This window comes from Tiliqua scincoides, chromosome 1 (assembly GCF_035046505.1).
Source record: "Tiliqua scincoides isolate rTilSci1 chromosome 1, rTilSci1.hap2, whole genome shotgun sequence".
In the NCBI taxonomy this organism is placed as follows: domain Eukaryota; kingdom Metazoa; phylum Chordata; class Lepidosauria; order Squamata; family Scincidae; genus Tiliqua; species Tiliqua scincoides.
The window spans coordinates 81,661,982-81,676,248 of record NC_089821.1 but is presented as its reverse complement, the minus strand read 5'-3'; the positions used below and the strand labels follow the sequence as shown (position 1 = coordinate 81,676,248).

General features: G+C 44.4%; 1 protein-coding gene across 1 annotated transcript in view; it reads left to right on the top strand.

Moving 5' to 3' along the window:
- Window positions 1–3,301: 3,301 nt before the first annotated feature.
- SNX4 (sorting nexin 4) overlaps window positions 3,302–14,267 on the top strand; it is a 48,203-nt gene continuing 37,237 nt past the window's right edge. The window contains exons 1-2 of the mRNA XM_066632711.1: window positions 3,302–3,493; window positions 9,625–9,743. Coding sequence (XP_066488808.1) covers window positions 3,341–3,493; window positions 9,625–9,743 — 272 coding nt within the window. The 5' untranslated portion in view covers window positions 3,302–3,340. The remainder of the gene's footprint in view (window positions 3,494–9,624; window positions 9,744–14,267) is intronic.

Below are 14,267 nucleotides of genomic sequence, written 5' to 3'. Positions count from 1 at the left end.
CAACTTAGCCAACTCCTAATGCCATCCTTGTCCTTGAACCTAATTATTAACAGTAATCTCTAAATGTGTTTCTCCGTTATATGAAAAATTTAGCTTTTAGTTCTCAAAAAGCAGAATATTCATAACTAATACAACCAACATACATTTGCCCTTTTTAACCTATCTTCCTTTCACAACTCTAGTTAAAATAAACTCTAAGATGATTGTAAAGACCCTTGGAGTACTTTCAGCATATCTGGTTTCTATTCTGTTGTCTCCAGTGTTTGCACAAATTTCTTCCAGGGTTATTTTAATTGTTACCTCTGCCTGTTCGTTTTTAGCAAGATAGAGTTTCCCAGGCTTTTACAATGAAGATTTTCTTGGAACGAAAGCCCCTTTTGAGTATGCTAACTGCTGGTGTGCCATTTCAGAATGACTGATTTAAGATTTGTTTTATAAACCTACAGCCCATTTTATGCATGATTGCACACTGTCGCCCCAAATCTGTTTCCCATTATGGTACGATCTTTGTGATGTTTACTCTAGATATACACTAAGATATGTCTTGTGTATCAATTACACTTGCATTCGAAAAGGATGTGCATATTGAAATTTTCTGAATCCACACCAAACAAGTATTGAAATTCTTGTGTGAGGGCCCAATCCTATCAACTTCCCAGTGCTGATGCAGCCAAGCCGAAAGGGCACATGCTTGCATCCTGTGGTGGTGGTGGGGGGAACAGTCACAGAGGCCTTCTCAACATAAGAGAATGTTTGGGTGCAATCCTAACCCCCGAGTTAGGCTGGCACAAGTCACTTGTGCTGACCCAGGGGTGCCAAAATGTGCCAAAAGGCACATTTGCGCTGACTGGGAGGCTGGGAGGGCGTGGATTTCTGTGGCAGCTACACACACCAGATCTTATCCTCCTAGCCTGGACCCTTGCCTCCGGTTGAGCTGCTTCTGGTCCCAAACTTGCGCTGGATGCAGCATAGGCACACTGGCCTGCCTGCTCCAGCGCAAGTTACGATTGCACTGTTTGTTCCCTTACTTCAGGGCTTCATTGCAGCTGCATCAGGGCTGGAAAGTTGGATAGGACTGGGTCCCGAATTTCATGTATGCATCAAGTGTTATTATTATGGCTGAGTTCTAAAAATGAAATGTTGGGAAATGGGGACGATGGCATCTTTTCTTAGGATAACATAAACAGATCTGCACATCTCCTAGGAGCTCTTTTGGCTTCCACAGGCACATGAAAGCCTGTTAAAGGTCCACATTGTTCTGTTTGTCCCCTTCTCTTTTGGTTTCTTTTTCTTGAAACAGAGAACAACAGTTAACAACACAGCCAGGCAAACTGGTGAGTTCTGCTCTGTCTTTGCATATACTTAGAGAGGCTTGTACTTGACCTTTGCTTGAATGTTGCTTTTCTTGACCTAAATGCAATGCAGATATCCTAGAATGCAGGATAAATGCAATGCAACCTAAATGCAATGCAGATATCCTAGAAGCAAAGTTGATTATGCTTCAAAAATGAGCATGAATGGAAATCCTGCAAATTGGATCTCTCATTACATTTATATCCCTCCCTTCAAGTGTACTGTACATAGAAAGGTTTGTCCCATTTTACCCTCTATCAGGTAAATTACGGCCCACTCCTATCCAGGCTTCCTGCTGGCTGATCTGCCAGTGTAAAGCTGGGGCTGGTGGTGCCACAGCTACTCCATTATTCTGCAGTCCATTAGCAACAGTGTGGGAACCAGTAAGCCCCAAGACAGCAGTGGCAGGCAGCAGTACATAAGAATAGCCCTGCTGGATCAGGCCAAAGGCCCATCTAGTCCAGCTTCCTGTATCTCATGGCGGCCCACCAAATGCCCCAGGGAGCACACCAGATAACAAGAGACCTGCATCCCGGTGTCCTCCCTTGGAACTTCTGCCAGAGCAGTTAAGGAGGCAGTGTGTGGGGGTGTGTGTGGATCAGGAGTGTATCATGGTGGGGATCAAGCCAGACTGGGAGGTCTTGGATTTCTGTGGCAGCTACGTACACCAGATCTTATCCTCCTAGCCTGAACCTACTCCCAGAAGGCTCTTCAGACTTACATCAGTCACGAGTCAAAAAGCTGCCTTAGGTCTAAGGAGACCAGTCAGTCTAAAAGACGCAAGTAAAATTTTTCTTTACTGTATTTACCTTTCTGGCTTATCTGGTTCGATCTGGCTCATCGAACTCAGCAAATGCTCTGCCTGAGGTGTTGTACACTCTGGGTCAGCCCTGGAAAGGATTGGGGGCCCAGTTCTATCCAATTTTCCAGTGCTGGTGTAGCCATGCCAAAGGGGCATATGCTGCACCCTGTTGTGGGGAGGCAGTCACAAGGGTCTCTTCAAGATAAGGGAATATTTGTTCCCTTACTTCCGGGTTGCACTGCAGCTGCACTGGTGCTAGAAAGTTGGATGGGATTGGGCCCTGGGCCATTAGACTGAACTAGCAAATGTTCAAGCAAATGTGAACTAGCAAATGCCCAAATTACCTAGTGAGCTCATTGGGGGGTCAGAGCAGAGATTGCCAGTTCAGATGGAAAGCCTGCTCTTGCCAACTCAAATCCAGTATTCTAACATGCTGACTCTCTGTTGCCTTAGTTATATCTCCCAAATTTAAAAATGACAGAGATTGTTTGATCATGTGTGGATTCTCATAAATTTGACCTGGATAGTAGGCAGAGTACAATTGTTTTATCTGTGATTTTATTTTTTGAACCTGCCCCCTTATAAGCCAACTTGAGTCCCCTTGGGGAGAAAGGTGGGGTATAAAAGCTGCAAATAAATAAATATTAATGACAAAGAAAAACGGGAGGGAGGAAGATGAATGAAACAGGAACAGATTAAAAGGAACAGAAAAGCACAACAGCGCTCAGCACACTTTGCTTACTTCTTACTTCTCTGCTTTGTGCTTAGCATACTTTTTTGGCATTCAGAAATGGTTTCTGGGATTCACTTTCTATCAAATTAGGCTCTTATGTGCACATTTATCAGGGAGGAAATCCCAGAGAAGTCAGAGAAATAAGTCTAAGTCAGCATGCATGGAATAGGGCTGCACCACAGCAGTCTTCTGCACACTTCGGGCCCAATCCTCTGCCTGTCTCCCCAGAAGTAAGCCCCACTCTGGCCCAGGGGGCTTCCTCCCAGGGAAGTGTGGTAGGACTGCAGCCCAAGTTGGCAGGGATCAGCCTGCACACGTCCCGAGAGGACGCGGGAGGGGCCGGCGGGGAGGAAGCGCGCCTCTCTCCGTCACTCGCGCAGAGGACGAGCTCAGCCCCGCTTGGCGGCGCCGAGCGCCTGCGTGCAGCAGCCGCCGAGCCGCTTCTGTCCTCCATGGAGCATCCCGGTGTGGAGAGCCCGGGCGGCGGGAGCAGCAGCAGCAGCCAGGAAGGAGACGAGCCCGAGTCTCCCGGCGGCCCTGCGCCCGAGGAGGAGGAGGAGGAGGAAGACGACGGAGCTCCTGCGGCCGGAGCGGCAGCTTACGCGGTGAGAGCAGCTCGAGCTGGATGGGCGGCTAGGCCGCGGCCCGGTGGCAGGCCTGCCCCCCTTCTCCCCGCGCTTGCCTGCTGCCAGAGGCCGGCTGCTGGAGGGGTGGGGGCGGAAGGGCTGTGGCAGGAGGGCGGTCACGGGAGAGGAGGGAGCTGGGGCTGGGTGGTGGGAGCCTCGAAGGAGGAGGAGGGAGGCTGGAGCTAGTGATGGAGTCGGGTGGAAAGGGGCGATGATGATGATGAACCAGAAGAAGGGGCAGCAGGGTGCACTCTCTGGGGAAGGGACCTGCAGGGTGGCTCCGTCAAGGAAGGCAGGGCTGCTGTATTTCTCAGTGAGCTTGCAGTCCCTGCAACTGGGAATTTGGGCAGGTGCACCTGGCTGGGGGAAGCCGCTCCTGCTCCAATTCCCTTGTGATTTTCCCTTTCCTGCTTGTCGTGAAGTTCTGTTTTCTACAACCCCATGAGAGTGAAGGGAGCTCTTTTCCATCAGGCCGCCTTGCTAGGATGGCAAGAACCCTGTTTTAGACCAGAGCAGCGTTTCCAACCACTGTGCTGTGGCACACAGGTGTGCCACAAATGGTCTGTGGGTGTGCCATGGGATTTTGGGGGAGGGTCATTTACTAGTAGGGCCGTTGGGGGATGTGAGCCCCCTGCTGGCAGTACAGTGTGCCTCATCAGTTGTCAAAAGACTTGACAGCGTGCCTTGACAATTTTAGTGCCTTGTCGGCGTACCATGAGACAGAAAGGTTGTAAATTCCTGTTTTAGAGCCTCCCTTTCTGTGTAACATTATGTGCAACACTGAGTAATGTACCTTGTGTTGCACGTTTCATAATTATATAGTGCTTTAAAGCAGTGCTCCTCAAGCTGTGGGTTGTGCTTCAAACTAGGTCAGTGTTTCTCAACATTTGTCTTCCACCATACCACTTCACATGGTCCACCTTTTTGAAGTACCACTGGAAGTAACTGGCAATGACATCATTGCCAGTTACTTCTGGTTTGGAAGGCCAGATGTGACCCAGCAAACACTGGTAAGTGGCTCAGGGTGGACAGGAGGGCTTTTTTGAGTGCGGAAAAGCATGCTTTGGAGCCTCCGTCCACTGCTTGTTGTGTCGCATTTCTGGTCTCACTGCCAGACAGCAGGTGTCCTGGGGTCCCACAGGTACCACCAGATACCACCTCAGGTACCACTGGTGGTGCCCGCTCCACTGGTTGAGAAATACTGCACTAGGTGGGTTGCGAGCCAATTTCAGGTGGGTCCCAATTCATTTCAATATTTTATTTTTAATATGTTAGACTTGATGTTATGGTATGTGACTGCATTTGGAGAAATGTTACAGATCTGTACTTTTAACAGGCTAATATGTACTGTATATGCTTTTAACAATGATAGTCAATGGCGCTTCATCCTGCATAAGTGTAGATAGGATTGCAACCTAGAATTGTTAAAAATTTTCCTGCTTGATAATGTCACTTCCAGTCATGACATCATTTCCAGGTTAATGACATCACTTCTGGTGAGTCCCGACAGATTGTCATTTTAAAAAGAGGGTCCTAAAAAGTTTAAGAACCACTGCTTTCAAGTATTTCACAAATGTTATCTTGTTAAGGTAAGTCAGTATTGCCTCCTGCACCAGAAGACAGAGGTTTATCTTCTACTGCAGTTGTTCTCACACATTTAGCACCGGGACCCACTTTATAGAATGAGAATCTGTCAGGACCCATCAGAAGTGATGTCATGACCAGAAGTGACATCATCAAGCAGGAAAATTTTTAACAAACCTAGGCTGTAATCCTACCCACACTTACCCAGGAGTAAGTCCCATTGACTATCATTGTTAAAAGCATATACAGAGTAGCTTGTTAAAAGTATAGATCTGTAACTTTTCCCCTAATGCAGTCACATACCTTGGTAGCATCAAGTCTAATATGTTAAAAATAAAATATTGAAATGAATGGGGACCCACCTGAAATTGGCTCGAGGCCCGTCTAGTGGGTCCTGACCCACAGTTTGAGAAATACTGTTCTAGTGAGTGAGTTTATGACAGAGACAAAATTTGGAATATGAAGCAGTAAGTTCCCAGTTCAGCCTCTTAGCTATCTATTATGATGCCAGTTTTATGGGGAGTGAGATCTCTAGCAACAATAGGATCAATAGAGAACGATAGATCTCTAGCAACAATAGGAGAAAGAGTTGAATGAAATAGTACATTAAGGGAGATAATGAGGCCTACAGACAACCATATCAGTGATAGGGAAGACAGAATGATGAAATGTAAGGGAAAGACCTGCTAATGCACAGATTATGAAAGGGGAGTGCCCCAAGCACTCCACAAAGATCCATAAGCCACATTTCGGGATTCCTCCCTGATTTAGACTAATAATGCCCGTTCCATAGCTTTAGTAAAGACAGTAGCTTTGGAACTGTGATGCAAGGTAAGAGCACTGGGCCTGCTTTAAGGCCTTTGTAATTCAGATACTGCTATCTTAGGCAGCAGGTCATCAACAGAGGGATGTGTGGTAAACCCTGTAATCCATTCCCCTTGAGGGAATCCCCAGGTGGGTTTTACATGGAAGAGTTGAGTAAACTGGGAGGCCTTCCTATTAAAAAAAAGATCACATAATTGTCCTTTGTTAACTGTATCTTGCTCATTTTCTTTGTTTGGCAGCAACAGAACACTACTGTAGATCAGTGACTTTCAACCTTTTTCATCTCACAGCACACTGACAAAGCTTGAAAATGCTCAAGGCATACCATCAATTTTTTGACATTTGAAAAGGCGCACTGCGCTGCTGGTGGGGAGCTCACATTCCCCAGTGGCCCTACTAATAAATGATCCTCTCCCAATTTCCTGTGGCATACTGGTTGAGAATGGCTGCTGTAGATTCTAGCCAGGTAGGGAGGTTCAGGTGGTCTTGACCCCTCTAAATCAGATAGTTTACCCCTAACCCCACCAGGCTGTTCTGGGCTGCTGTTGTTTCTGACACCTAGGCTATGGAGGTGCTGCAGGTGAGGAAACTGCAACACCATGAGTGCTTCTAGGGAATGCTATGCCTAGCTAGTCTCATTAGTTTTTGTTGTTTTCATTTGCCTATAACTCTTAATATGAAAATTGTTGGTTTAAAATAGTATTTTGTTTATATCATATGGGCTTTCCAGGAAACTTTCCATATTACATGCCTTCCCCCCGCTTTTTTCTACTTCGCTTACTAGTTGATGTTTAGTTCCCACTTTTTTCTTCCTGACTCTTTTTAAGTGCTTGCTATATTCCTCTTCATAAAGGCAATACAGATTTGGTATATATTTTAAACATAAGAGCGAAAGAAGGATCCCCCTTTGGGGGGGTGGAGCAAGTTTAATTAGAGTGCTTTATTTGATATTTTATATTTCAGTTTTTAGTTGTTGTTTTGGCATTTTATTAGCTGAATTCATTATTTTAATTTATATTTAAAATTTCAATAAAGGAAAGAGTTTCTATCATGGGGGCCCCTCAAAGGTTGAGTTATCCCAAGGCCTGCACCCTTCTAGGGACAGCCTTGGTGACAGAGGAAGAAGGAGAACTATCTCATCCCCTTCCCTGATTCAGATAGTGCAAATTTGTACTGTTGTGGTAAGGACTGTAATGAGACTTAACAGTGCTTCTTAGAAATGCTTTAACAGTGCTCCTTGAAACACTCTTTGCATCTGTTGTTTTATTATTCTTGTTCTGTGAAATATGTGCTTTTGTATACAGTATATTTCTAAAATAATAGTAGTTTAGTCCAAAATTTGCCTCTTGAGTTTTGGGATAAATTTATTGTCCTGTTATACCTTAAGTTCAAATTCAGAGGAGCAGAGGGGTGTATATCTCTTAGTAAGCTTCTCACTTTTTGGTTATCTGAGTAGCTTATGGTTGATCTAAATACTGGGAATGTGAAAATTATTTAACAGATAACTATTTGGTGAGCATGGTCTTTGAAACCTCCTGCAAGGGTGGTGGATCAGCTAGTGTAGACGGGTCTAACCCAGAAGCAACAGAATCCTGATAAGCCTTGGGGAAATTCTTGCTCAGATGTCTGAGGGCCCAATCCTATCCAATTTTCCAGCACCAGTGCAGCTGCAATGCAGCCCCAAGTTAAGGGAACAAATGTTCCCATACCTTAAGGAGACCTCTGTGACTGCCTCCCTACCACAGGATGCAGTGCATGCCCCATTGGCACAGCTACACTGGCACTGGAACATTGGATAGGATTGGGCCCTGAAACTCTCGTTGAAACCTTGTTTAATCTCTAGAATAGGCAAATGACTCTCATAGTTGACTTGACTACAACAGGTTATCCTCTTTGACTAATTAGTTCCTGGTCTGTTTCCATGTATACTGGTTGAGGGAGCTTGTGGTGTTGAACCACCTGGTCAGCAGCTAGAACACAAGTCAATAAACTTGGTCCAGGCCTAACCATGCACAAACTACAGCTCAAGGCATACTCCATAGTGGAGTACTTCCTACTTCATCACTGAAACTGTACAGAGCCATATAGCAAACTTTTCTGATTAGTGAGGGTCTTGCTTCATTCTGGGCCCTGGAGGGCTCTGAGGAAATGGTTGGTGGCAAAGCAAATGATTTGTTTGCTTAGCATTTTGCATATAAAGTTGTCTGCTCTTGCTTTGACTTCAGAACTGTTGCTAAACATTTTCCTGGGTTCTTCCTTACCTCTGCTGATTTGATGAACTCCAGTCTTTGGAATTCACCCAAAAGTAGGAAATATTTCTGGGCAAATTTGAGTACTTGGAGAAGTATGACCTTTTTCCTGCATAGTTAACTAGCACAGCTGATAATATTTGACCAAAGTGGAATGATTTGAGTGGTAGGGAATGCGCTATGCCCTGAAGGAACCACCTGTGAGACCATTGCTGAAGAAACCCTTTGGAGCTTGGTTGATTTATCTGACTCCACAATCCTATGCATGCTTACTCAGAAGTAAGTCCCATTGTGTTTATTGGGTGTGCATTGTAAGTGTGTATTGGAGTGTTTCTTGCTGATCTCCAGTTCATGGACATGGTGCTGGGGAGTGTGGTGACAAGAAATATCAGTCTATTGGAGGTTGAGCAAACTGCAAATGCTTTTGACTGTTTTGTTGCTGCTGTATTAATTGTTTTATTTAATATTTTAGTCCTTGGCAACTATGTTATTGTTTTGTTAGCTGCCTTGGATGCAGTCTAATGCATGCCTCCTGAGAAATAGGTCTCATTGTGTTCAGTGGTGCTTCCTCCCAGGAAAGTGTGTGTGGGGGTTGAAATAGATGAGAAAAGGGAAGATTCCACACATTTTTGTCAGCTAGATTGTGGTTTTGAAGTGTAACTAAACTTGTGACCTTGTGGCTGCTTGAGAGCAAGGGGTGGGATTTGGAGCAGAAAGGGTACTATATTGGATGATAAAAAGATAGTTACGCCATATCACATATTTTAGATTGAGTGTAGCTTCTGTCCAGTCATTTCAAGGGCCTTCATGGATCTGTTTTGCAGGACACACATATCTTGTATATATGCTGTGGCCAAAAAATCTCCTTTCTGTGTACCCATTAAATACATGCTTCTAGTGCTAATACACTGAGGGCCCAATCCAGCACCAGTGCAACCACAATGCAGCCTCAAGGTAAAGGAACAAATGTTCTCATACCTTAAGGAGGCCTCTGTGACTACTACCCCACTGCAAGACGCAGTGCATGCCCCATTAGCATAGTTGCACCAGCACTGGAAAATTGGATAGGATTGGGCCCTGGATCTCATCACAGATATGGAAGTGGTGAACAGAAGGTTGAAATAAACTTGATGAGTAGTATAAATAGAAAATGGTTTGTTTTTTTCTTTTATTGTCTCCTTGGATAATAGGATAGCAAAGCAGGTTTTTTTCTGGGGTGGTTTAAACACATGAATAGGATAGTACTTGCATAGTGAAAGGATGGGAATGTCATGTAATATATTTATTGAGCATGTTTGCATCTGTAGGGCTACTTCACAACATGAAACTAAACACTCACTTCTGTCTCTTCAAAAACTAGGCTCTGCTACTTAAAAAAAAGAAGATTTGATAGTACCTTTTTGTGCAATGGAGCTGATATACTTAACAATTATAACTCCTCTTTGTTAAAAGATGATGGAAGATTGTTTATTGAAGAAAATAGAAATCAGTGTGTCGGAAGCAGAGAAACGAACTGGACGAAATACAATGAACATGCAGGAAACTTACACAGCTTACCTCGTGGAAACAAGGTGAGTTTAAAAAACCAAAACTTGTACAGGGTTAATTTCCAGATAAATTAAGAGGCATTTGCAGTGTAATATTTTATGTCCATTCAATTGTTTCTGAAATGATTCAGGGATGTATGTGATTCCTACCACAGCTCCACAAATATTGCCTTGGCTTATTAGTCATTCTTTGTTGGTCTTTGCTACCACCTCTCCCCGCATCTCATGTATTCAGGATATGTGCAGAGAGCTTCAGGAAGGAGTAGGAATTTTTCTCATTTGTGCTAGAGCAGATGTGTCAAACTCGTTTCATACAGAGGGCCTAAGTTAGCATTCAGGGCACCTGCTGAGGGCCAGAAGTGACATAATTAAAGTAGAAAGTGACATCATTAAGCAGAGGATGGCTGGAAATCAGCACTTTGTTCTCACAAAGAAAATTATTAGCTGCAAATGACAGAAGAGAAAATACGCAAATCTTGATCACATTTCAAGACATGGGAGTGCCCAATTTTCACGTGGGCTGCTGTTTCAGCAGTAACACCTCAGCACTGCTCAGCAGCTGAGAGCCTAAGGGCCAGATGAAAAGCTTCTGGGGGCCGCATCCAGCCCCTGGGCCTTATGTTGGACACCCCTGTGCTAGAGCAGGGGTGTCCAAAGTTTTTGGCAGGAGGGCCACATCAGCTGTCTGACACTGTGTCGGTGTGGGGAAAAAAGAATTAATTTACATTTAAAATTTGAATAAATTTACATAAGTTTACATAAATGAATATATTAAAGACTAACTTGTATGAATGAATGAAGGTCTTGCAATAGCTCAAGGCCTATTAAAGGCCTTGCACAAAGCAAGGCTGGCCTTTCCTTTGCTGCTGCTACTGCATCACAGACATGAAACAGCAAGAAGTGGAGGGAGCCCTCATCCCACAGCTCATGTGAGAGTTCAAACAGTCGCCCTCATGCTGCGAGCAGTTGCGTCGGGCCAGTGGAGGGCCAGAGGCTCATTGGAGACTGGGTGCTTCCTGAGAGCCACATTGAGAGGCCTCGAGGGCCACATGTGGCTCCAGGGCTGGGATTTGGGCACTCCTGTGCTAGAGTATAGAAAAGATGGTTAAATAGTATTACGGAGGCAGTGAACATGAATTTGGACACACTCCCGAAGTTAGTGGTAGACAGGGGGGCCTGGCGTGCTTTGGTCCATGGGGTCACAAAGAGTTGGACTTGATTTAACGACTGAACAACAACAACAAATAGAAAAGGCAGGAAGTGGCAGGAATTGTGTTTGGTTGGATCATTCTGTAACTTGCAATTTATGCCAACTGATATTTTAAATTGTTATCTGTATCTTGGTTTTATTAATATTGATGGTATTGCTTAAGTCCTTTTTGCAAGACTGGTTAGATTATGTTTACGGAATATGGTTTTGACATGGAAGCAGAGAACAATAGGTGATTCTTACTGTTGGGAACTACTGACATGTTCTTTGTTAGGAATAACTCAGTACTCAGGTTTGTTAGGAATAACCTCAGTATACTCGTAGATTATACTTTTGCAAAACCAACATCTGTTAGCTCGTTGTAAGCCTACTGCTTAGGAATTAGTCCCTAGATGTAAAATTCATTGCAGTTAGAAGAAATTCAAGCTGTTGTGCCCTTGCCCAATGAAAGTGGATAATTAAGTTTGCAATCCTATACATACTTTCTTGGGAGTAAGCCCCATTCTACACAATGTGACCTACTTCTGAATAGAAATGCCTAGGACTGTACTGTAAATCAGTTGTGAGGACAGTCCTTAGGAATTGCTTCTGCCCATATACCATAGATACTCGCCTATAATGCGAAAACTTCATGCCTTGAAATCCAGCCTGGATTACCCCTTTGTCTTATCTCCGGGTCACTAATGAGCTTGGGTGGTTTAAGGGTATCACGGCAGCTATCAGAAGCCCAGAGGAGCTTCCCTCTGGCTTGCATCGCCCCTCCATTTGCTGCTGTGCTTCTTTGGCTGCTAGAGACTGCAGCCTGTACTTGCGGGCATGACAGGAGCAAGTCATGGAACCTGGAGCTCTCCCCTGTTCTGCAAAAGAAACAGGCTGCAGCCCCTTGTTTTGCAAGACTTTGCAAGAGCTTGGGACTGGGAGCACCACGTGGACAGGCTTGCCTAAGGAGAAAGTGAGGAGCTACACCTGGTAGCAGCAGTGGCTGCATTAGAAATCTCTCCAATTTGTGCTTTGCTTAGAAGTTAGGGTATGGCAATCCCTTCTCCTTCCACTCAGTGTTCCTCCCTTGTGTCTTTGTTCTGGTTATTTGCATTATAAAGATAAGATAAAGTCTACCTGCATTTTAAAGAGGTAGGTACCCACACTTTCCTGGGAGTAAGCCCCATTGACTATAATGGGACTTACTTCTGAGTAGACATACATAGGATTAGGCTCCAAGGGCTTTTGCACTGCCGTTGCTGTGATGTCTATATAGAGATCTTCCCTCCCTCACACCTTCCCCCTGTTTTTCCACTGGTATGTATGGAGATCTGCCCCCCCCCAACTTCCATCTGTTGGTTCTGTGTGCAAGGGGTTTTGCACTGGTCTTGCTGTGATGTCTAGAGATCTTCCCTCCCCCACACCTTTCCCCTGTTTTTGCACTGGTATGTATGGAGATCTGCCCCCCCCCAACTTCCATCTGTTTTTTTCTGAGTGTGCAAGGGCTTTTGCCCTGGTCTTGCTGTGATGTCTATATAGAGATCTTCCCGCCCCCACATCTACTCCCTGTTTTTGCACTGGACTGTATAGAGATCTGCTTCCCCCCCCCCACTTGTATTGGAATGGAGGAAGATCTGGTGAGGAAGTAGATGTGGTGTCAGCAGTGGCCCCTTTAAGGGTAAGGCCTGGGCATCCAGCAGAGTGTGCTGCACAGCTGCAGCCACTTGAAGGCAATAGGGCCCTCAGGGATATAAGGAGCACCTGAGGCAGGAAGGGTTGTGGGTTGTAGAAGGAGTGCAGGTTGATTGACTTTGGAATCTGACCTCGCACTGTGATGGCTTATTGACTTTGGACTCTGTCCTGGATACTCTGACTAACTTTGTGACTAAAGGACTGCTGGAGACACTGGAGTTTGGTGTGTGGCTGCTGTGCCCAAGACCTGCTGAGGACCAAGGGTCTGCTGTAGTGGCGGGAGGCTGCTGGCAGGAGAGAGGACCTCTGCAGGTTGATCAGGCGAGCTACCCTGGAGGTGGGGTCCAGCAGGACTGCAGGGCAGAACCAGGGTCATTTGTTGGGGGAAAGAAGGGGAGCTAATTTGCTTAAAGTGGGCATAATTCTCCAGGCAGAGCTTGGCCTTGGAACCTGGCAGAACACCACTTCCGTGTACACAAATGTATTTTATGATCTTTTACTTTATTTTTAATAAATTAGATGGTACAGTTCTTAGATAACAATTACTGGGCATTTTTCAGGATCTGGCCTCGAGTAAAATCAGACAAAATTATAGTCAGACACCTCCCTAAGTTAAACCCCTGACTTATCCGAGGGTCATAGCAAATTCCATGATTTTGGGCTCAAAACCTGCCCTCGTCTTATCTGTGAGATCGACTTATAGGTGAGTATCTGCGGTAAGTCTATCCTCAGTTTGCGATCAACCTAAAGTCGCCTGATCTCTGGCTCTTGTTTGACACAGAAACAGGGCTCTTTTGGTGATAATGCCTCCCCTTCTTGGAACTCCCTTCTTGGTTATAGTCCTTAAGCCACTTCATTTTCAGATTTTTAAGTCTGCAGTGAAAACACTCCTGCTCCATATAGGTATAGATACTTTATTGTCATTGTACAATGTACATCAAAATTTCAATGCACTCCAAGACACAGACATAAAACATTTATACAACAATCATACAACACATTTAGATCCATCCCACATTCAATGCAGTACATATACAATATTCAATATTACTACATATACATCTATTAATATAAATATATAAAAATAAAATAATAATCCTATTTCACTCGATGTAATAAATAGATGATCAAACCCAGTAAACTTTTGAAGATACTGTGTTAATCACATTCCTAGTAATTTTTAAGCATTGTTCAGTATGGTTATAGCTCTAGGATAAAAGCTGTTCATAAATCGTGTGGTGCATGTCCTAATAGGTCTATATCATTTGCCAGAAGGCATCAATTCAAAAAAAGTATAAGCTGGATGAGAATAATCTTTAAGAATACTATGTGACTTCTGCAAACAGCGGGATATGAAGATGTCATCCAGGGCTGGTAAATGCATCTTCGTGTTGGTCTGTGAAATCTTTATACGTAATTCTCTGCAATGCTCTTTTATTCATTGCAGAGCTACTCCCATACCATACCAGAATGCCGATATGTCAAGACACCTTCAGTAGTGCTATGATAATAAAACACAAGCAAATGCTGTGGCAGGTTTAACTTCCCAAGTATCCTCAGAAAGTATAGCTGCTTGTATGCCTTTTTTACTAACATATTGGTATTAACAGTCCACTAAAGATCTGCAATATAAGTACCCAAGAATTTAAAACTTGCAACCCTCTCTA